We start from the raw sequence: 23,691 nt of genomic DNA, 5'->3' as shown, positions 1-23,691 counted from the left end.
TCCAAATGCAAAATTATTAGGTATTTTTTGACTTAATTATTAGTATTTCAGGTTAATGAATTCATTCGTTACCATATTTGAACATTAAAAGAACGGGACAAATGTTTTTCAGGAAGTTGAAGAACAAGAAATATATGCAGCACCAACAAAAAACCATAAACTAGTACAGAAGTCTCAGTCTCGAAATTTTAAAATTGCGGAAAACCGAGATGCTGGAATTTTCAAAATCTCATTCAGTACAGTTCCTTAGGAGTGCAGCCCTTAAACTGAACTGGATCAGTTCGCTTTTTTTTTTTTTTGGCACATGAAGCTGTGTTTTCCTAGGAATAGGTTTGTTGCGCAGCGTGAACCGAATTCGACTATTTCGCGCCGACAGAAACGAGTTACATAATAACGCTATGCGTTTTGTGTTTTCCTAGCGAGAAGCATCAGATCAGGGCGGCTATATAAAGTATATGGCTTTGGCATCTTCAGCTACTCTTTCGTCCGCATGCTCCGATTTGAAGAGAAGGGAAAGAAAACAAAAATGAAGGGAAGATCGGTGAAACGTGCGGCGCACGACGCATTTGACTCCTCCAGAAGCAGTCCGCCAATCACGCCCAACGTAAAGCGCTGTGGTGAGCCGCGTTGCGCTCTTTAGGAAAAGTCATACGGATTTTCTTATTGGTGAGTGGGCGGCACAGAAAACCTGCTCCTAGGAGCAGGTTTCCTGTGCCGCGCGCAACGTGATTCGTCCAGCGCGACACGCCGTCCACTCACCAGTAAAAAAAGCAGCATGACTGTTTTCCTACAGAGCGCAATACGCCTGACGACAGCGCTTTACGTCAGGCGTAATTGGCCGACTACTTCTGGAGAAGTCAAATGCGTCGTGCGGTTTTGCCGATATTCTCTTCACTCTTGTTTTATTTCCCTTCCGTTCAAACCGGAGCATACAGACGACAGAGTAACTGATGACAAAGCCATATACTTTATACAGCCGCCCTGATCTGATGCGCCTCGCTAGGAAAACACGACCGCGTAGCGTGATTATGTAACACGTTTCTGTCGGCGCGAAATAGTCTAATTCGGTTCACGCTGCGCAGCAAACCTATTCCTAGGAAAACCCTGCTTAAGCTGCAGTCCAGAACGAAGATTCGCGCTCGCGAAGCAGCAGACTATATTATCCTTTCAGTCAGGAAATGGTTATCGCCGCCGATAGCCCTGCATAAGGGTACGTCCATAGTGCACCGCTTCCAACTTCTCGCTTTACTGCTTAAACCGCGGCAGTTGTAGAAAGCGAGATGATCCCGCGCGATTCTAGCTGGCGGTGGTTATAGTGCACGACTCGCGGGAGCGTCTGCCTGCATGAGCAGTTGGCATCATGGAGCTATCCCGTGGGGATCTATTGTGTGTTTTTGTTGACAACAAAAAATATTTATCATAAAATTAAACATGAAAGAATGACGAATGTACATGAAATGAATAGAACTCGCCTTGAAGTTGCAATGGGATAGTGTAATCACCAGTTATAGTTAATTAATTGATGATAAATCAGCGATTTTTCGCTTTTAGTGCCACAACAAATTTTCGATTAGAAAAACGAGAATTAATCGTTACAAAATTCCGTTTAATTTAGTTTTATCGTTAATTAGTTTATTAACGATAAAATTAAATCATGATCCATAATTAGTTAATAAACTAATCAACGATAAAACTTAAACGATAAAATTGAATCATGATCGATAATTAGTTAATAAACTAATTAGTTAATAAAGTTAATTAAATTAAAATTAGTTAATAAACTAATTAACGATAAAACTAAATCAAACGAAATTTTGATTAATTAGCGATATCATTTTTATTATGTCAACTAATTAACGATTAATATTAACAATAATTAGTTGTCATAAAAACTCCGTTGGATTTAGTATGATCATTAATGATCCTTAATTAATTAACGATTTCACTTATTATTGTCGTAACTAATTAACGATTAGTATTAGCAACAATTATCCGTCACAAAAACTTCGTTGGATTCAATATAATCGTTAATTAACCTTAATTAATGATTACTTAATGATATCGCTTTTATTATGTCATATCTAGTTAACGATAAGTATTAACAATAATTATTCGTCATAAAAACTCCAATTGGATTCACTATAATTGTTAATTTTCTTTAATTACTTAATGATTAACAATTTCGCTTTTATTATGTCATAATTAATCAACGATTAGTAATAACTATAATTAATCGTTACAAAAACTCCGTCGATTTACTATTCCACTATAATACGAATAACGAAACGAATACGAGGAACATATCCGTTTTAAAGTGCAAGCGGTGAGCCGGTCAAGCGAGAAAAAGAAATAATGATTAATTCCGGTTAAAGCGAGTAAAAGCAGTTTGAGCCGGTAAATGCAGGTAGGCGGGCGCAGTATGGCCACCCCAATGAGTTTTCACGATCTTTTTTCAGCCGCGATAAAGCGAGTAGCGAGAAGCGGTTCACTATGGACGTACCCTAATTCAATCGGAAGCAGCAGACGATATAAACGAAGTTTTCATTCAAATCAGATATTTTCGACTAATGAATTACTTTGGGTAGCAGACAGTGTAGTATAGAAAACTAACAGAGGGCCCTTCGGAGGCTAACTTTTTTGTGGAGCCATGATTCTTGAACTGTGGGTCGTGGTCCTCCAGGACGCTGCAAAATTTAACTAAAAATATGTCAATCAATATAATGCTTTAATTTTTGACGGAGCTATTTGACATACGTACAGGGTATCACATAAATTCGTACAGTTTAAAAATTCATAAAAATTGGAGGACTTATTTTTGAAATGTGATTCTTGAAAAATTTGTTCTCAGGAAGGTTTTTTTTTTTCGGTGCTGGGAAAAAATCAGTTAAAATTATTGATAGAGTGATTGAACCTTTCTTCAATCTCTGGTGTCCAAAATGTCAGAAAAAGTTTCAGCCGGTGATACGTGGCAGATAGAACTACTTTCCCAATATTGGTTCATTATCCACCCGTGCCATCATAATGTAAGCTGCAGCTAGAACCACCACGGTTTAGATTGAATATGGGTCTTTGGAGTTGGTCACTGTCCACTCGAGCTGATGGAATTCACCAATAAGTACTGGAACAGAGAAATCACAATTATTGTAAGCTTCATAGCACAGCGGTATATTTACAGGAGGTCCAGGTGGCAATATCTGAGGAGGGGGGGGGGGACAAATTTCAGAAGCGAAGAAAACTAATGACAAAAAGGAGGGAAAATTTACATTGTCTACAGATGTTGAAACCATAAATCTTGCCTCTGCCTAGAAAGCAAGGGGCCAGGTCAATGAGTGACCAAGCATTTTAGTGACTTAGCCAGCGCTGGACAAAGTGGATGAGAGTAACCTGGCATGTAAGCATTTGGAATGAACAGAAGAATCACCAGAGGAGCTACAGATCAGGTCAGCGAGCCACCAAAAGTGATGTGAAAAGTTTGCAAGAATGAGAGAAAAACCCACATAGAGAGCAAGGGACCATGTCCATAAGGCTTATATGGACATGGACCCACTGTCCTGCAAGGGATATCCCTTGCAGGACAGAGCCTGGAGTCACACACACACACACGTATGGTTCTTAATGGAAGGGCAGCCAAACTATAAATCCACCTCTGACACAGGGTGCTGCGTTCAACCAAGTGCTCTCCAGGTGAGTGTGAATCGAAAACACTACTCTAGGCTCACCATTTCCAAAGGGAGTGCTTTCAGGCACATAACCATCTCAACTTGTCTCAATAGCTTCGTTTGAACTTGAAACATAGGATAAATATTTCGCTGCCACTGAACGCACAGAAATCAAATTCTTTGATGGAACATGTAGGATACCACTGTTAGATCATATACTAGGACTAACACACACAATACAGTATAATTGATCTACAGCATATTATATATGCTCAAACCATGGCCTGCAAACCAAGTATGGGCCCTCAGAGTGTTTTGATGTGACCAGCAATCTCAAACCTAATTTTATGAAAACGAAAACGCAGCTGCATATTTACAGATCACTTAAGTGACTCGCGATACATTTACAGACCACTTGAACAGCTCACTGCACATTTACAGAGCAATTAAACAGCCTGCAGCACATTTACAGAGCACTTAAGTGATTCGTGGCACACTTAAAGGTCATTGAGAGACCCATCACATATTTACATCACTTGAGTGACGCGTACCCTGATCCAGAGCACTTAAATGGCCAGCAACACATTTTCAGTTTACTTAATTGATCCACGGCTCATTTACTCATCACTTAAGTACAACACGACAAGTTTTCAAACTAATGAAACGACCCACATTCTTCTAAGGGTTGAGCACAATTGGTCTACAGCCATGTATGAAGGCATTTGTTTCATGATTCTCGTAGAATAAAGAAGTAAAGAGATTGAACTACGATATAGAGCTCAATAACACGCAAAAATTAAAAAGAATTTTTTTTATTAATTACCAGATTATTAAATGCTATAATACAGTGCATAATAAGTTTTAGAACACTCTAAGAGGCGAAAGTTTCATGAGAATTACATTACACACAGAGTTCTCATTTTTTGCTCTTACTCAGGACCCATCATTCCAGCACTGTAAGCTTGACGTGCTCGAGGACGATTGTCTCGTCTGAAAATTGGATCATCTCTCCTATCACGTCCTGGAAAAAAAAATTGAAACAAAGACATTCTATACATGTGTATGTTATGGCAGACGTAATAAATTAGCTATTATGCATAATCACCAATCGTCTCGGTAAGTTTCATAAATTTTTCACTTTTACCAATGATTATGCATAATTCCCAAGCATCGTTGGTACATTTGATAAATACTAAACAAAATATCATTTTCACTGGTGATTATGAGTAATACAAAAGCATCATAAAATTTAATAAGTATAGAAATTCATTATATCGGGTGCAATCATAAACTTTGTTAAATGAGAATTGATTATGATGAGGTACTGTCAGAATTTGTCAAGTTATTTCCGATATGTTCAGAAAAATTTGTTAAAACAGAGTTCATTATATCCAGTTCAGACTCTGGTTCGCAAGTACAATCTTATCACACAATAAGACAGATTTATCATATTTATCAATACGAAATGGCGATTACATATGATATTGGCAAATAGGATAAATTTGATATGCTTTTTATCATGTTTACCAATGACACTTGGGTATTATGCATAATCGCTGATAGAAGTTTTTTAGCATTAATCAAATTTACCAACAGCACTTGGGCATTACGCATAATCACTGTTAAAAGTGATAAATTTGAGGAAATTTATCAAACTTGCCGAAACAGTTGGCAATTATGTACAATAACTGGTTATTACTTACATATTTATTACATTTACCAGGGCTCCCACTCAAAAAATGAGAAAAAGTAGGAAAACGCAGGACTGAAAAGTAGGATGGGGGAGGATAACCCCCTTAGACAATATAATCATACCATAATGGAAAAAAATCCCTAAAAAAATTTTTTTGCAAAAAAAAAAAAAAAATTTAATTTTGTGTGTGTAAATTAACTTTTTTTTTTCAAAGCACTATTTCAGCTTCCTATTAAGATTGGCTCAAGCCAAAGCAAAATGACAAATGGCTTGGTTAAAAAACCAATTTTCGGCCAAAACAGTGCACTAGCAACCACAGATAATTCTTTGCTGTCTCTCCTCATATGTATTACATTCTTTTTTGGAGTCTTCCAAAGTGATGAGCTTGTCAACTCTTTTCGACAATGCACAGCAAATTTTGAACACGTACGTTTTTTAAGAATGACGCTCCTTCGAGACCACTTTCAAAATGTGTAAATTACAAGATCTGATGTAAATAAGGCAAGGTGAACCAGATAGTTTTACTGCATTGTCCATTATTTTTTAAAGGAATTTGTTCACATTTTACTGTTCAATATGTCAGTGTAATCATTTTTGAGAAATGAAGCACTTCCATTTATAGCTCTTTGCTGAGCATTGTAAATATTGTTTATGCCTCTTCATGCCTTAAAATTACAGAAGACAACTGAATGCTATTGGGTAGCATCAGAATCACCAAACCTAGAATAGGCCTATGTATCCAACTGCTTTGAAATGCAAACTGTTGTTTCACCTATTTGCACCGTAATTTTGAATGATGAAAGTTACTGTCCAAAATACCACGAAGTAATAAATACAAAATTATTTTTCCCATCCAGACAGAAGTTTTTAACGACTACTATACTTGTTGAACCCTCAAACTAAGGCAAATGAAAAATTAATCAACCAAATGGTTCCCCTCCCCCCCAATAAATAACCTTAAAAATGATAAAATTTCTGATTTGGCAGAATCATTAATTGCATTCTCCAACATTTGTAATATTTGGCAATATATCAATGATTTCCTGCTAAATTCAAATCAATTAGACAAATTTTGTTGATAGGATTTGGTAAAAAAGTAGGAAAAGCAGGACAAAAACTAGATTGTAGGACAAAAACTAGAAAGTAAAACAAAACCGAGAAAGTAGGACATTTTACCAAAAAGTAGGACGAGTGGGAGCCCTGCATTTACTGTAACATATTGTATATGCCACTGTAAATGTGATAAATCTGGTTATTGTGCCAGATTTATGTACAATAACCAGTTATTGTACATAATAACCAGTTATTGTACATAATAACCAGTTATTAATGACATAATAACCAGTTATTAGTGACATATACAGAATGTTAAGGTAAATGTGATTAATCTAAGTATGCATATATATATACACACAGTTACCAGTTATTAGGGATAATTACTGATATGGATTACCCATCATCCTAATTGAAGTTTGTGGAAAATTTCCAGTGAATTTAAGTAATTTCTTTGGCAATTTATCATATTTACCAATACAAGCTGGGAGTTATACATAATCACCCGTAAATGTGATAAAGCCGCCAAATTAATCAAACTCAACCAAAATGATTGGTAATTATCCACAATAATTGGTAAGTATGCATAATAACCAGATTTATCACATTTGCTATAACATATGCAATGAAATATAAAATAGCAAAATACGCAAGATTGGTAGCCTGATACCGCCTTTTAGTTGAGTTGACGTTACAATTGCTCTGGTACCCTCATCCAAGCAACCTTAGCATAACTTTAGGTTGCTCGGACGAGGGTGCCAGAGCAATTGTAATGTCAACTCAACTAAAAGGCAGGACCAGGATACCAATCTTGCATATTTTGTTTTATTATAAATAATTACATTGTATGTTAAAAAAAATGTAAATTTAGGTAGTAAATAGTAAATTTATTTTTTTGTCAAGAGAATTCATCCAGAATTGTATTTTTTTATGCACGGCAATTTAATACGAGAGTCAACAATACACACCAAAGTTATCCTCCCTGACGAATGGCCTTGGAACAATTGGCACTGATAACAGGCCCTCTATAGTCTGAGCAGACACCGCACCACACTCGTCCAGCGACTTGCACAGCTGCTCGAACTCATGACTAGCCTCCACATCATTTGCCGCTTCAACAGCTTCTTTTACAGCATCGATCTACAGAGGGGGGGGGGGGAAGTAAAAATGTGAAACATTACTCTGGTTATTAAAACATTATACATTGTCTTAATACTCCAATTTTGCTTTCAGTCACCACTTTGCCTACTTTGGATATTAGCAGTAAAGTTATGGGAAACCATCTATATCAGGGCTTGACGAATTGGAAAATAATTTAGGTATAGTATTCCGTGGGAGACACAAGCATATTTTTTTCCAGAGAAAAACACTTCAAAATAATTTGGTTTTCAACTTTTTCAGCAATTCTTTTCCGCGTTAGTAGACATGTTCAAATGCATACAAAAAAAAAAAAAATTGTGTTTTCCTCAAACTTAAATTTAGTAATCAGACAGACAATTTTTGATTCTAGCACAGATCTTTTAGTCACCATATCGACCTGGCGATGTTGTCAAGTTCTACCATATACATGACAGATTTCATTCACTGAAAATTTTTGGTGGTTATCAGGGTTGACGCTGTATCAGTGTTCGATTATATAACTATGCAACTGGCTTCATCAGACTAAATGACACTGTGGAATCAATGGCAGTGTATTTGATCAGTGAAAAAATGATGATTGAAAGTGATCTTGCTACAATAGAAACTGGTTATCTCGCTATGATGGAAACTGTTTATCTCGTTATGATGGAAAAAATTATGCATAAGTGAATATGCTCAAATACTCATCTCACTACGAGTGAAATGTTTATCTCACTAGGATTGAAAATGTTTATTTTGCTATCATTAAAAGCGTTTATTTTGCTGTAAGTGAAATTTTTATCTTGCTACAATTTAAAACATTTATCATGTTACAAGTGAAAACATTTATCTTGCTACAAATGAAAATATTTATCCCGCTATGAAAATATTTATCCCGCTATGAAAATTTTTATTCCACAGTGTGAAAATGTTTATATATTGGAACAATTTGAAATGTTTATTTCCCTGAGAGTAAAAACATTCGTCTCACTACAAGTGAAAATGTTTGTCTGCTACCACTGAACTGGTCATGCACGTAAGAAATTTATATTCAAGAGTGAAAAAAAAATATTTTGATACTCACACTACTCTGACAAAAATCTCCTCTGACCAATGCCTGCACTGGGACATCCATCTCAATCTTCCTCCTTAGTATACTCAAGGAATCCTGGAGACGGCCCAACTTCGATAAAGTCACCAGCTACAAAAATAACAAAACACGATTGCTATCAATACATAATGCTTTTATTTCCAATGAGCGAAAATGAAACACATAAATGCTAAAATGATTGACAAAGTACTAACTTACTTTCAAATTGTTACCCAATGGATTGTTACTGTTCATGAGACTGGAAAGAAGCTCCATCGCCACATCTGGTCTACCCTGCGAAAACATTTAAAAAGAAATCACTCCATTTGTGGGGAAAACTAATGAATGCATAGACAGATCATATGCTCTTTAATGATTTAAATTTCCGAGGTCATATACAGGATGCCTCATAAGTCTGCCTTTACGATACATAATGACAATAATGTCTAACCACTAACTTCGGAGGATGAGAACTGGGAGTCCATACAAAAACCATACACACATGTAAAAAGAATTTCTCATTAATGAAAATGAAATTGCAGATTTTTTATCCTTTGGAAAAAAATGACATTGGGCAGGGAATTGACAATTAGCATAAAGTCGCAGATTATCATCAACCAGTAGGGTAAATTACCTTTCATTGCTACACTGAGGTAAACCAGAATCACACCAGCAAAACAAAAATCATCAAGCTAAAAATATGAGAAAAGTAAACTAAATGGGACTTAAACAGATCTTGCTAATTTGATTGTGGAGAGGTCGAAGTGATACTGGCTGTTTATCAAAATATATTCTCCCACCTGTAAAATTACACATCAGAAAGTATACAACCATAATTTTTCATGCGCGAATCAATGAAGCTAGGAAGGTGTGGTTTTGTGCACATTATGTAGGCAATCCTAGTACTTCTATTCTCCTACCTTCAGAAGTTGCCAGTTGCTGGCAGACCACAGGCGAGTGAGAAACTGTAAGTGAGCAGTGTCACATTTTTCTTTTTTTGACAAAATTGCAAGAAAAACTGGAACGCTACTACATTAATCATGATGGAGTAGTAGATTTCAACACAGAACACCTCTTAGTAGTAGTTCTTGGTGATGGTTGTGCCATGCAATGAATACTCATAATGAAGCACGCTAATGGAGTCAAAGATGAATCAGCATGATTTTGACATTGCATCTCCTGAAGCCCAAATCGTCAGTCAAAATGGAGTAAACGAATGCAATGTTGATGCCCATGCCGTCTGCAAGTTCTCTGATTATGATTCGATTATCCTGCATCACCATCCTCACTTGCTCAATGGCCATCTCACTTCTGGATGTTGAGGGGGGCTACCAGAACGTGTTTCTCTCCATGGATGTGCGACCATCTTTGAAGCAGTTGCACTACTACTCCATGTATGTGGTGACCATTTCTTCATCTCAGATGGTCTGTTGAATCTTGCAGATTGCTTCTACTCGGAAATCACCAAGCGGCACACAAAATTTAATGCAGTAGCATTGTTAGTTTTTCCTGCAATTTTGTCAAAAAACAAAAATGTGATGCCGCTCACTTACACTTCCTCGTTCATTTATGAACTGGCAGCTTCTGCAGGCAGGAGAAAATTCAAGAATGTACTAGGATTGCCTACATGCATGCATCAAACCATGCTTCCCTAGTTTCACACCAGAAAACTTAGTCAAATAGTTTTTGAAGAAATCTTGTATTCGTGATTTGCTACAATAGTAACAATTTACAGATGAAGTCATTTTTGGGGTGGGGAAAAAAGACAACAAACATTTCCCAGTAAATTATTATGGAATATTTTTCCCCCTCCAAAAATGGGGATTTTCCCCCATTTTTAACGAATTTATGAATTATTTGCATAATTACTAGACACTTTTACATATGAATGAAAAAAAAAAAACAAATCTCACTTGATTCAAAGAGAGGGCGGACATGAAATACACTGCCTTGGGCACAATGATCGCACCAGCCTGCCTGGCCTCCTTCACCATCTTGGTCGCATACTCAAAACTCTCTGGTGTGTTCTGAAATAAGAAGATTATTCATGATTTATTGACATCAAAGGTTTCTTTCTTTTTGTTCTGCCGAACTAATACCCTTTCATTGTATGGTCCTGACATAGACAACTCAAGCGTCATCCACTCTATAATTCATGTTGCATTTTTAAATACAAATAAATGCTCACACTTATGTCGTTCTGCATTTACATAGTAAAGACCTAAAAATGTTTATTTTCTTCCCCAATTAGATGCACTTCGAGAAGAGTTTGAAAGGTTTTGACACCATTTTCTTAGAAAAGAAATGTCTATCACTACAAGAGTTGCATTGAAGAGATGAATAGATAAAAAATAAACCCTGTTTACATGTAAAATAAAAAATCCAAGAAGTTAGCGGTTTCAAACGGATCTTTGCTAAAACCTGTTCCTAATAGCGTTCAGTTTATGCCAGTATTCCCCTCCTTCCAAAAGTCCCCACTGGTCATGTGGGTTAAACAGCGGTGGTTGGCCTTAAGATAGCTGACGAAAGGATTTAACTGTAGTTTTTGCAGCACAAAGGATTATGGGAGAAGAGGTCAGAGTCACTCAACATTCCTTGCCAAAAAAAAATAGTTTTTTTAGGGACCTGTCACTTTTTTTCCCCTAAGAAAAAAAGTTGCTGTGCAAGTAATAATTGCCAAAGCAACCCTGATTTCACACATGCAAACAGGCTGTAAGAGTCACATGGCATAGCTGCCAACTTCGGAGAATTAGAATTAAGATGATTTTCGCACACGGATCCAAATGCCGTACAAAAAAGAATATAAAAAAGGGATTTTTCCCTTTTTTAAAACATGTGACATCCTGCAAGCTGTCGCATGATTAGCACTAAGCCACCAATTATTGCCAACCAGTGGATTAACTTACCTACTATTACCACTACCAAATCAAACCTCGCCAACAAAAAAAATGTCATCCGGCCTGAAACGGGACAAATGGCCAGATACAACTCATATCACCAATTTTGGATAACAGAAAGCTGAACTGAAGCTGACTCTGGTGAATTGTCTTTTCTCCCCCTGAAAAATTTAATATTTTTTGTTATCTGATGCAATGGTGACAATATATATGGACATCACGCTTGTGATGTTTTGTTTCTCCCACCCCACAAATTCTCAATTACACCTCTCCCCCAACCAGTGAGATATAGATTATTTCCATTAGATGGATGATATGAAAAATTAGGCTTGGAGAGTTAGGAAGGTTTTTGCATCAATTCAAATTCTGTAGAAAAATATAATAAACGGAATAAAAAAATAAAATTGTATGGATTTTGCCCCTTTGCCAAAATGTGATGTCGTGAGAGATATTGCTGATCGTCACCAATCATCGCCAACTAGCAGTTTCAATTACCTGTTATTACTACTTTTGAATCAAATCACGCCAACAAAAAAAATCACCATCGGCTCAAAATGGGACATAGACTCAAAGGGATGCATGGTCAAAGCAGATACAAGTCATCTTGCCAATTTTAGATGTCACAAGGCCAAATTGACAATCGTTGTTTGGTGAATTTTGTCTTCCCCCCCCCCCTCCCATAAAAATGAAATAATTTTTTGTTATTTGATGCAAAGGTGATAATTTAAATTTAAGCTTGTGACATCATTTCAAGGATAAAAAATGTAAGCACCAGTCTTTCCTATCAAGTAACTTTTTTTTGGGGGGGAATAATTTTGCCCAAAAGTAGGGATTTTTTGCAACCACCGTCGAAATTTGGAAGATACAGGAATTTCTTGGGGAAATCTGGAGTAGAAATTTTGGAACCTCCAGGAAAATCTGGAAGACTTGGCAGCCCTGCTTGATTCTTCAACGATACTTTTAAGACTTCATGATTTCTAATTATGTTGTTTATCTTGATTTCTAGAAGGCATTCGATCTAGTCGAAAATGGTAAACTTTTGAAGCATCTACATGAGATTGGGGGCAACTTGATGAATTGGATAGAAATAGGTCACAATGGGTTATGGGGAATTCTTTGGTTGGACAGACGTCACAAGTGGAGTTCCTCAAGGAAGTGTCCTTGGCCCCATACTTTTTTCACTTTTGATTGATGAACTCAATCAGGGTATCGATGGGATGTGAAGCTAATGGAGGGAGTCAAGAATGAAAGCAATTGGGAGTTGCTTCAGACAAACTTAAACAGGACTGCAGCATAGGTAAAAGAATAAAGCATGACTTTTAGCATTGCAAAGTGCATGTTCGCTCATTTTAATTCGAACAACCCACATCTCTCCAGCAAGTTGAATGGTGTCACTATCCTGGACACAACTAGGATCACAGATCTGAATATTCTTACTGATGAGTGGCTTCGATTTTCGGAACATTTTTCAGCGGTAGTCATAAAATCGAATACAATGCTTGGGTTCGTTCTCAAAAAGGCCTCTTCGCATTCTCCTAGTCATTCTTCTGCTATTTTGGGGTTTAGTTTGTTGCGGATTGGAGAGTGCCATCAAGTTTTGCAAACCATACTGGGGGTGGGGGTGGGGGCATTGACTTAGTCGAGTGGGTGCAGAGAAGAGCCACCTGTGTCACACAGGGCTTAAGCTATGAAGAGAGACTTAATGTTTTGAAAATGCTTACATTTGAAGAGTGCAGGTGTCGGGGGATATGATGGAAATGTTTGAAATTTTCAACAGGATGGATAGGGAGGACTATGTGTTATTAATACAGTCAATCAACTGCTTCAACAAGGGGTCACTAGTAAATAGGGGTGTGAATAAATGGAATAGCTTAACTCTGGCATTGTGAATTCTAATGAAATTGACACCTTCACAAGGAAATACAATAAACATATTGTGGAATAAATCAAGAAGCCATCCATATTCAGATGAGACAATCCTAATTTCTTATGAACAGTGCATTTATATTCTATCACAATTATTGCTTTTTTTATTGCTCTTATTGGGTTTCTGTAGTTTTGATATAGTTCGACAGCCATATTTTTTAAGGGCATCTTTTTTTTTTCATCCACTTCACTGGGCATTTTGTCTGTTGTGGCATTTGTAATCTCGAGAATCAACAACTTTAGGATTAAACAGTTGGAAACTCACCAATTTATAACAGGCAGCCGCTGCAAGCACTACGCAATCCCGTGGATACATCGTCTCCATGAGTTGCTTGGTTTTTATGCGATCATTCAAATCGAGAACTTCCTTGTAATATCCGCTTTCATAGAGAAGGTCCATAGCAATCACGTAGCTACGAATTTGGTCAAAGAATTCACCAACAACCTATGAATTGATCAGATGAACGGGTGAAAAAAACTTTATTCACAAGAGATCTTTTTAGTGAAATACTCATTTAATTCCTCAATCAAAAAAACCCACCCAACTTAAATATCGCTTCATTTTGTAACAATATTGGAACCCCTGCAAGATAGACCCACCCCCAAAAGCAGAACGTTTTGCATTTTTCTGAAATGAGCCCTCAGTTGACTGGAAATGTTCTCCAGTAAAAATTTCCATTATAGCGTTTTTTTCTTAAAATTCTTTCAGATTGTTCTGCAACGCATGTGGCATATACTGGAACTTCCGTTAACAAGCTTAATTCCTTCACTGAACGTGCTCGTTATACGAATTGCTTGTATATATTGGATTTCCCCATAGGAAACAATGGAAAATTGGATAGTTCGTTCCTTCATTGTAACACAAAAAATTACTAATAAAACCAACATTCAAACAGTAATACAACACTATAATATAATGGAGAATATAATAAATTAATATTGTACTAAATAATACACACACCATAAACAAACACAAACAATATGATAATATTTACAAATTAACTTACTCTAAATGACGAAAGAGAAGGGGATCATTTAGGGCATTAGACTTTCGAACTGTGTGCAGTGGCGCCCTGTTGCACCGCAGAGTGGCAGAGCAGACAACGGTTTTTCGAGAAGAGATTCTTTGTTAACTCTATAAAAACCAGTCCGGCCGTAGCCGGCTCTACATGCAAACAGCCAAACCGCTCGTAGCCGGCCGAGATGGGGGGAATGGGTATATAAGACGTTTTGTGAAAGGGCAGGGAGGGATGATTGACAACTGCCGTCAGAGGCGGGAACGAGAAAGACAAGCGTGTACGCCCCATCAATTGGATTTCGGAAGCTCCACTTCGATAAAGCTGACTGTTGTTTGCAACAATACAGCAAAACGAGGTTACACTATCATGTTATCCACGCCGTTGGCGAAATAATTTTAAAAAAGAATTTGAAAACTATCAAGATGTTAAATTTTATTGCTGATAATAGATTATATTGTTTAGATATTTCGAATTTTTGGTATCTTGTGCATTTGCGATTTTTGCGTTTTCCCGGAACTTGATTTACAACTAGAGCCAGCTTATGTACAAAAAAGGACACGCAGCATCAAATAATTTTGTTTCATTAGTTGTAGAACATGGATGAGTTGATCAACTTTGCCCAATAATATTTAGAAGATACCAACGAATAAGGCAAATACACGAAAATAAAAAGTCCTAATGCATTTCAACACCAATGGGTGCCGTCTTCAGAGGAAAATTTAACCCCTAGTCACGCTGACCGAATTTCCCACTTGGGTTGGATACCATTGGTTTTTATTTATTGAAATATTGCTAGATTTCCGAAAGTTCGGTGTCATTTGTGTAATGTTATACTGTACTGAACTTCTGAAATCCTCCATTTTCAGAAATTTTCACAAAATGTCTTATTCTGTTTTATTACAATTATGTCGATACTCTCATGAAAAGAATTATTTTCTTTTACCCAAAATTCTCGGAGGAGTATTTTTACTCCCCAGAAGATTTTTAGAAGTGAAAATGAATTTTAATGCACTTTTGAAACAATGATTGTTATGGGGATGATGCCCCTCCTATCGGGTGAAAAATCATGACAAGATTCTCTGCATAAGCTAAATGAATTTTCAGTAGAAAACTAGGAACGGTCGTGCTTGAATACGTTCACAATATTGAGACTATCCTTTCCTAATGGTCATATGCTTGGCAAGTTCTGTTACTTTCTCTAATAGTCATATATTTGGATCATGCGTTTAGGAGGGGGAGTGACAGCTTCCCCATGAGGCAAATTTGAGGGGGGTGGCAATTTTAGTGACAAAAATGTATAAAAACACTTTGTTGTGATTCTGAGGATTGGAAAATCAAGCCCCCTCTCCCTGAAAAGTTCAGGAAAGTTCGAAAGCTGCAACTAGGCTGGAAAAACCAGGACACTGCCTCAGGGCCCCGAGCCGAATTGGGGCCCAAAAAAAATTTACACTTATTTTGCATAATAAAATCCCTTTTAAGGGCCCGGAGTAAAGTCTACCCCGGGGCCCCGAAAAGGCACACTGTAGCCCTAGCACAAGTCCCTAGTTCCGCTCTTGCTGCTGCGATAAAACCGCTGCCACAGTGTCATCAACAGGGCCGCAAATGGATGCTTGGTCAGCCGGGGCAAGTACACATTTTGGCGATCCCTTGTAATTTTGAAGGAGAAGTTAAAGGATGAAATTGGCGTCCTTCCGGTCCGGCACAGACCCAGGCCCGTCATTTGGGGGTCGGGGGGGGGGGGCAACAACAACCCCCCCCCCCCGGCTTTTGAAAATACATTAAAAATGGTATACATATATTGAGTACATGTTCTTTGCTTCCCCCCCCCCCTGAAAAAAGTTGAAATGACGTTCCTGACCAGACCTGCCTACTCCCCCCCTAGTTGCTGCCCTGCTCATAAATACGCATATTTTTAGTTCGCACAAAGGAAACCTATGTTTAGATTAACGTGAATAATCGCAGACTAATATTGTTTACTAGAACTGTAAAAGCAGTAAATAAAAATTTTGTGGCACGCAAAAAAAAAATTACGGCATGTTTTTTTGCGTAAAAAACATGAGGGCATGTTGCAAAGGGACATTAACATGCACATGAACTGATGTACATATGTAATTAGACATGTCAAAAACGTAATAATACTAAGTACATCTCATTTTGTGCACAATTTTGCAAGTGTTGTTTTATTTCTTTAGCATATTACTAAGGTTTGTGATTGTTAGTTGAGAGGTTAGTACACAAACCTCTAGCATTACGATATGATTTCCTACTGGGACATGGCTGCCTTTAGGATTTGGCACCAGACTGCATAGGTTCAATTATGCCTATTTTTGTGTGTAAATGACAGTGCAATGATAAAAAAACACCCAAATAAAGAATGTGGGGGGAACTGCATTGTTGCCGGTGTATTTACGGGGGGGGGGGGGGGGCTTCGCGTGCTAGCGAAGGGCGGCAAGATTGAGGAATGAGTGGGCGAGGAAATTAGTAGAATGTGGGAAGATTGGCTAAAGCATAAATCAATTTCTGTGTAGAGATTGAGGGACCAGGTCAGTGTGTGTGAGTAACCTAGAGCAGGGACTGACAAATCAAAAAATAATTTAAGCGTGGCCTAGAACGGGTGCAAGCATGCTAATGACGAAGCAAAGAACTATAGAGTGAGGGTCAATGATTGATCTAGAGCAGTGATTCCCAACGAGGGCGTTAACGCCCCCTTGGGGAAGATGGAATGATCCAGGGGACGGTAGAAGATACGGGTATAACATGGGATCCTATGGGTTAGATTGTGTTGGGGGGCGATGGAAGAAAAAAATTTCTGAAGATAGGGACGATGGGACAGAAAAAGGTTGGGAAACTATGATCTAGAGCAGCGGTTCTCAACCTTTTTTGACTCGCGGAGCCCTTTCTGGTATATAATTTCTGTGGAGGAGCCCCGTTAGGCCTATTTTTCATTCATTCATCAAAGAGTTACTGATTTAATATTATTATTCAAAAATACTTATTTTTTCCGAATTTACTGTTTTTATGTATTTTTCTCCAGCTGCCGCGGAGCCCCTAGAAGTTCACATGGAGTATCGGTTGAGAACCACTGATCTAGAGCATAGTTTCCCAACCTTTTTTTGTCCCATCGCCACCCCCCCACCTTCAGAAATTTTTTTCTCCCAGCGCCCCCCCCCCCAACAAGCAAACCCTTAGAATCCTATGCTAAACCCGTAACTTCTACCGCCCCCTGGAACATTCCATCGCCCCCCGAGGGGCGTTAACACCCACGTTGGGAATCACTGATGTAGAGCGTTTGCAAGCACGTGAATGTGCAAAAGAGTAACCTAGAGAGTGAGAGACCACGTCAGTGAGCGAACAAAAGAGTGACCTAGATCGGGTGCAAGCATGTGGATGGCCAAAAAAGTAACCTAGTGAGCGACTAACCAAGTCAGTGTGCGATCCAAATCGTGGCATAGAGCGTACGCAATCATGTGAGTGACCAAAAGGGGGACGTTGAGATAGTGTGAGCGCATGAATGACCAAAACAGTATGCCAGCATGCGAGTGACACAAAGAGTAATTTGATGATTTACAGACGGGCGTTTTCACAGGAGCGGGAGTCCAAGCCAGATATTTTCCCGGGTGGTGAATTCTAGGAATAAGTGGTCAAGAATATTAGAAAACATGGTGGAATGGGCGCAAAACTTGTTTAGCCCACATGCGGCAAAACAGTAAATACACCTCTGATTGTTGCCCGATTTAGGGAGTATCTGAGCATGACACTTCCTCATTTTCTACGGATCTAGCGTTTTGATAAACACCTGGGTTTACAACCAACTGCGATTAGAATTATTGATAAGAATGCAGTCAACGTGAGCAAAAAAAGGCATGGCTGTAATTTGTTCAGGGGATTTGTCCTTTCATTGTCAAGTTTGAAAAACTCATTTTCGCAAAAGTGGCACTTCCACACAGTGACTTCACCTCTTTTTTTTACTAAGCAGATAATACCTTATAAGTGGGCTGTTTCTATGGGAGTGTTCCAAATAAAGTACATTTGGCACCGGATTAGTACGTGAATACACACAACAAAATCGATTGTAAAGTTTCCGTATTGCTGCCAAACCCAGTTTTCTATCGCTTCTAAGTAGTGCATTCAGAAAAAGACCACCCCCCTCTCTCCCACATAGATACGATCTGTTCCAAAGGTTGGTTTACTAATAGATATTTTTCTTCAATACTCACATTCTATTTCTATCCAAACGTGAATAGGTTGACCTTTTTCCTGCTCTTGAGAATTTTTAATATTTACCATTTTTATTTTTAAGTTGTCAATTCTTGATTTGAGGTAACACTTTCGATTTGGAAAATGCCCAAAGAAAGTCTTGTGGACGAAGAAATTCGTCGTATTTTGTTTGATGAGGGTTCAGGTGATTCCGATTCTCCAGTTGAAAGTTCCGACAGCGATGTCGATAATTTCGAGTTATCGATTTCATCTGATCGAAATGACAATATGGATTCATCGGTTTTGGATGTTGCGACAATCGAAAATAATGTCAAGGAAAAAAGTGAAGAGACCAATGACAACATATCTTGGTGTGAAGATGTAGTCAACCACAAAATCCACTTGAAAGATTTTCAAGGAAATCCCGGGCCAAAGCATGATCTTCCTACTGGTGCGAAAGCTGTAGATTTTCTAAAACTTCTTTTTACGACAGAAATGTGCAAAACGGTTCGAAAGCATACCAACCTATATGCTGAATATGAAGAAAAGAAGGATAAGCTTTTTTCTCCTATTTGCACAGTGCAAGAAATCTGGGCTTATATATCCATAATTATAATCATGGGTTTGGCAAAGCTTCCGTGTATAGACGATTACTGGTCGGATAATCCAATCTTAGGAAATGCAAAAGTAAAATCTATTATGTCAAGGAAAAGATTTAAAGAAATATCCAGATTTCTTCATCTCTCTGATCCCTCAAAAGAAACAGATGATAAAATGTCTAAGTTGGAGCCGTTTTTGTCGGACATGAAGAAAAATTTTTGGGAAAACTTTTTCCCATACAAAGAAGTGGCTGTGGACGAGGCTCTGATTAAGTTCAAAGGAAGGTTGGGTATTATCCAGTACATGCCTCTTAAGCCAGCAAAGAGGGGCATCAAAGTGTGGATGTTGTGTTCGTCCTATTGTGGATACGTGCATGATTTTGAACTATACTGCGGGAAAAATAGTAATGCGGAAAGGTCCGGCAAAGGTCTTGGCTACGATGTTGTGATGCACTTCGCAAAAAAATTGCAAACTATGAATCACGAAATATATTTTGACAGATTTTTCACTAGTGTACCTTTGATGAAGGATCTTCTAAATATTGGACAGTATGCATGCGGGACCGCTTTGTCCACTCGTAGATTTATGCCCCAAGTTTTGAAGAAACTTAAGCTGAAAGAGAAAGGGGAGTGTTGTGTCCAGCAATGCAATGAAGTTGGAAACCTGATTTGCAGCACTTGGATGGATAAAAAGCAAATTACGCTCCTTTCAACGAACACTAACCACGAATTAGTGAGGGTCAAAAGAAGACAAGGAGCTTCCATATTAGAAGTATCTTGCCCTAAAGCAATATTGACATACAATAGATACATGGGAGGTGTTGATCTTGCTGATCAGAAACGCAAGTATTATTCCACAGAAAGAAAATCGAGAAAATGGTGGCAATACATGTTTCGGTTTGCTCTTGATAGTGCCATCAATAATGCTTTTATTTTGTTTACTATGACCAACTCTCCATTGCCTGCGAAGACAAAAACAGTAAAGGAATTTAGGATGGATCTTGCCGATCAGCTTTCGGATGGATTTTGCAGCCGGAAACGGAAGCATTATATTATCAGCTCATTTCAGAATCATATACATAAAAGATCAAAAATTGAGGGAAGAAAAAGAACGTGTGTGAGATGCAATGAATTGAGCATTCGTACAGCAGCAGGGCGAAGAAAGGAAAGCTCATGGCAATGTGAAATTTGCGAAATATGTTTATGCAGAGAATGTTTTTTTCATCAATGAGATAACACGTTCCAAACAACGAACAAGATCAAGAACAAATTCAGGAAATTAAAATAGGGGGGGGGGGTAAAGTTTTAAATGCGAAAGGGGGGGATGAGTTGCTAAGAAGGAAACGTCCGGTATCCTGAAATCACCATTTTTTGTTTATCCGTGTGATTATAGATCAGGCTCTACCACGTGCAGCTCGGAAACAGGACTGGACATCCTGGCTAATATCCTTCAATTCAAAGTTCACATACTGTTGTAGAAGTTGTGCAAAACTATAAAACAAAATTAAATATTTTTATTTTCACTACACACACTAACACATACGCAGTTAAATTCTAGTATTGCTTCATAATTAAATTAGGTTTTCTTTGAATGGTAAGATTGATCCAAATGTCATAGCGCTGTCAGCAGGGTAGGTAGGCCCTTTTTGCAAGATATTTCACAGAGCTAATGTCAAATAGAGTCTCTTGCATATAGTCACAAACAAGAGGCACAAGTACACGTATATCATAACTATAAGGGGATAGGATAGTGGATAATATGCAGTCATAAGCAGAGGCGTAAGCAGGGAGGTGCACAGAAGGTCCGTATCCCCCACCAAGCCAACCAAAAATTAGAAAAAAATTAATATTTCGGTAAAAATAAAAATGCGTCAACGTCAGGTATAAACAAACGAGCATTCTCTCTCTCTTTCTACAGGAGATATATACTGCTCTAATTTTAAGAATTTTTTGAGAAAACATCATTGAAACGAAAACGAAAGTGACGAAAATTTTGTCGTTTTGTCTGAGTGGATTGCTTTTTATTGACATGATAAGCAACGTTCATCAACATTATCCTCTGAGGAATCAATTCAGACCATCCATATTATTTACGTTACAGACGAAGCGTTGTTACAACCGAGGTCGTTATAACTGAGTTTGACCGTATTACAACATAGTTTTTAGTAAGAGGGGACTCCCTGTCTGATTACTTTTGATCACAAGATCATGCGTACGCAAGTGGGGGGGTTCTTACCCGCTAAGATTATAGTGTTTTTGCAGGTAAAAACGTACCCCTCCCCTCCCCCCACCAAGGAAAAAAATTTGAACCTCCCTTTCCGAGAAAATTCTGCCAACGCTATGACGGAGACACACTGAATATGCAAGAGGGACACAGTTGGGAGGAGAAGGGTGGGGAACGATTGAATGATTGTTCGTATATTTGTGAATATTATGTCGCTTTTGTATATATACATGGGTAAACATTATGCCCTTTCCTATCACCCGCCATGATTGCAAGATGAGTTGGAGGAAGTTCAATATGACTGGAACTAGAGGCATAAAATAGGCAAGGAGATAAAAATACTACGCAAAAGCTCTTTTTGCAACTCTGAAAGCGGAAAACTAAGTTTATCCCCCCCCCCCACCCCCAACACGTTCCGATCATGTTCCAAGTTGCACGCCTGTAAGTTTCAACGTAGCATCAGCAACAAGCGTGGGAAAATATTACGTTAGGAGCCGTTCAAATATTATGTCATCATCGATTGGGGGGGGGGGGGAAGGGGGTTTCCGATTTGCTGACTTTTGATGACAAGGGGGTGCTTACGTCAGCAACCACCCTTTATGAAAATATGAGTTAGGATTCAGAGGGGCAGAGCTGATGACGAAATTTTGCTGACAAGGGGGGGGGGGGGAAGGGGGTCAAAAATGGCTAAAAACTTGCTTACGTAATACTTGAACGGCCCCTTACATCTTTACTTTTTGTTTTCTAAAAGAGGGAGGACGTCAGAGTTATTGTTAATTTCTCTGACAGAACCAAAAATAGATTATATTTGTCAGCAGAATTTTGCCAATATTTCATTCCTCTGTCATTGTCAAAAGTCAGCATAGCACCCCCACCCAAAAAAATTACACCAGGCTGGACCTAATTTCATGTTTTTACAAGCTTCGTGCTGTCACCCTTCTCGTAATCAGAAATCAACTAAGACACCCCCCTCCCCCTCCTGATGCTAATGTAAAATTGGAATGGGGGCCTGATTTTTATCGATAAAGCTTATTTGTTTTCATATCGAGATGCACGAAAGTTTATATCTGGGAGCACTTTTCTTTTCTGATTTTTGATGTTATCTTTTGAATTAAAAATTAATATCAATAGTTCACTTCTACAACAAAAAAAAAATCGAGAAAAGGGGGAAAAATATTGGCGAAGTTGGCGAGAATATGTTGAAGAGAAAGGGTGATATACCGCCGCTCACGAAGGAATAACTAAGCGGACCATCAGCTGGACCCGTATACGCGTACAGGTAAAAGATTAACTCGTATGCATATATACATGTCTTTCATGAAGAAAAAAGAGTTGGGTGCCTACTTCTTTACATAAAAGAAAAACTGCTATATAAAGAAGGGTGATTTCAGTTTACAACTCCACAGGGTATCTTGAAACGAAAAAATGAACAGCAATGTTGTGGCCGGAATGAATAGGAACTGAATTGTAAGGAAGGACGGGGGATTAGGTGAGCGGGAAAAGTTTGGACGAGTCCATTTCAGAAAGCAAAAATGGGTTAGTTTCATGAACCTCCCAGTATCCTCCAAGAATCGGTAAAGGGTTAAACTGCTCTGGGAAGCCACAGATAAGCATTGATTAGGTTTGTCAAGGGTGGGAAAAGTTTGAGAATCCCTGGTTTAGGACATGGGGGTGTTCAACCTTTTTGAAATTACAGACCACATCACTGGTATGAAAATGTGTCACATTAAATGCTCTTTAACGGCATTGCTGGTTACTTAAGGGATCTGGAACTGTGCATACAGCAGGCCGTTAAATTACCTGTAAACATTCTGTGGGTCACTTAAGTGATCTGGAAATATGCAATACGCCACAGATGATCTGCAGCCACACTGTGTGCCACTTAAGTGCTCTGGAGCCATGCCACGTCACTTAATTGATCTATAAATATGCAGGAGGCCACTCATGATAAGAAACTGTATCACTGATCATTTAACGGCTGTATTCACAGACAAAGTTTAACTGCAATGGTAGGTTAAAGGATTAGAGATCGACACAGATTGCTTAAAATCCCAAATTTAACCAATCCGTTTCGATCTCTAATCCTTTAACCTGTGATTGTAGTTACACTCTGTCAGTGAATACGGCCGTAAGTGATCTGTAAATGTTTGGTAAAATTTGGTTTGAGGAGATGGGTGAGCATGTATGGTTAAGGGCGATTTACGAACTCTGCTGT

General features: G+C 38.3%; 1 protein-coding gene across 1 annotated transcript in view; it reads right to left on the bottom strand.

The window, feature by feature from the left end:
* Positions 1-4,455: 4,455 nt before the first annotated feature.
* The window catches only part of LOC149070883 (pentatricopeptide repeat-containing protein 2, mitochondrial-like), a 29,720-nt gene continuing 10,484 nt past the window's right edge, over positions 4,456-23,691 (bottom strand). Inside the window, exons 5-10 of the mRNA XM_089248589.1 lie at positions 13,703-13,882; positions 10,528-10,641; positions 8,834-8,908; positions 8,609-8,725; positions 7,374-7,545; positions 4,456-4,680 (exon numbers count right to left, since the gene is read on the bottom strand). Coding sequence (XP_089104715.1) covers positions 4,589-4,680; positions 7,374-7,545; positions 8,609-8,725; positions 8,834-8,908; positions 10,528-10,641; positions 13,703-13,882 — 750 coding nt within the window. The 3' untranslated portion in view covers positions 4,456-4,588. The remainder of the gene's footprint in view (positions 4,681-7,373; positions 7,546-8,608; positions 8,726-8,833; positions 8,909-10,527; positions 10,642-13,702; positions 13,883-23,691) is intronic.

This window comes from Pholcus phalangioides, unplaced genomic scaffold, assembly GCF_987345545.1.
Source record: "Pholcus phalangioides strain wild (caught in Gottingen) unplaced genomic scaffold, Ppha-v1.0 ptg000020l_1, whole genome shotgun sequence".
Lineage (NCBI taxonomy): Eukaryota > Metazoa > Arthropoda > Arachnida > Araneae > Pholcidae > Pholcus > Pholcus phalangioides.
The sequence above is the reverse complement of the archived record's forward strand: the minus strand, read 5'-3'. Positions and strand labels throughout refer to the sequence as shown.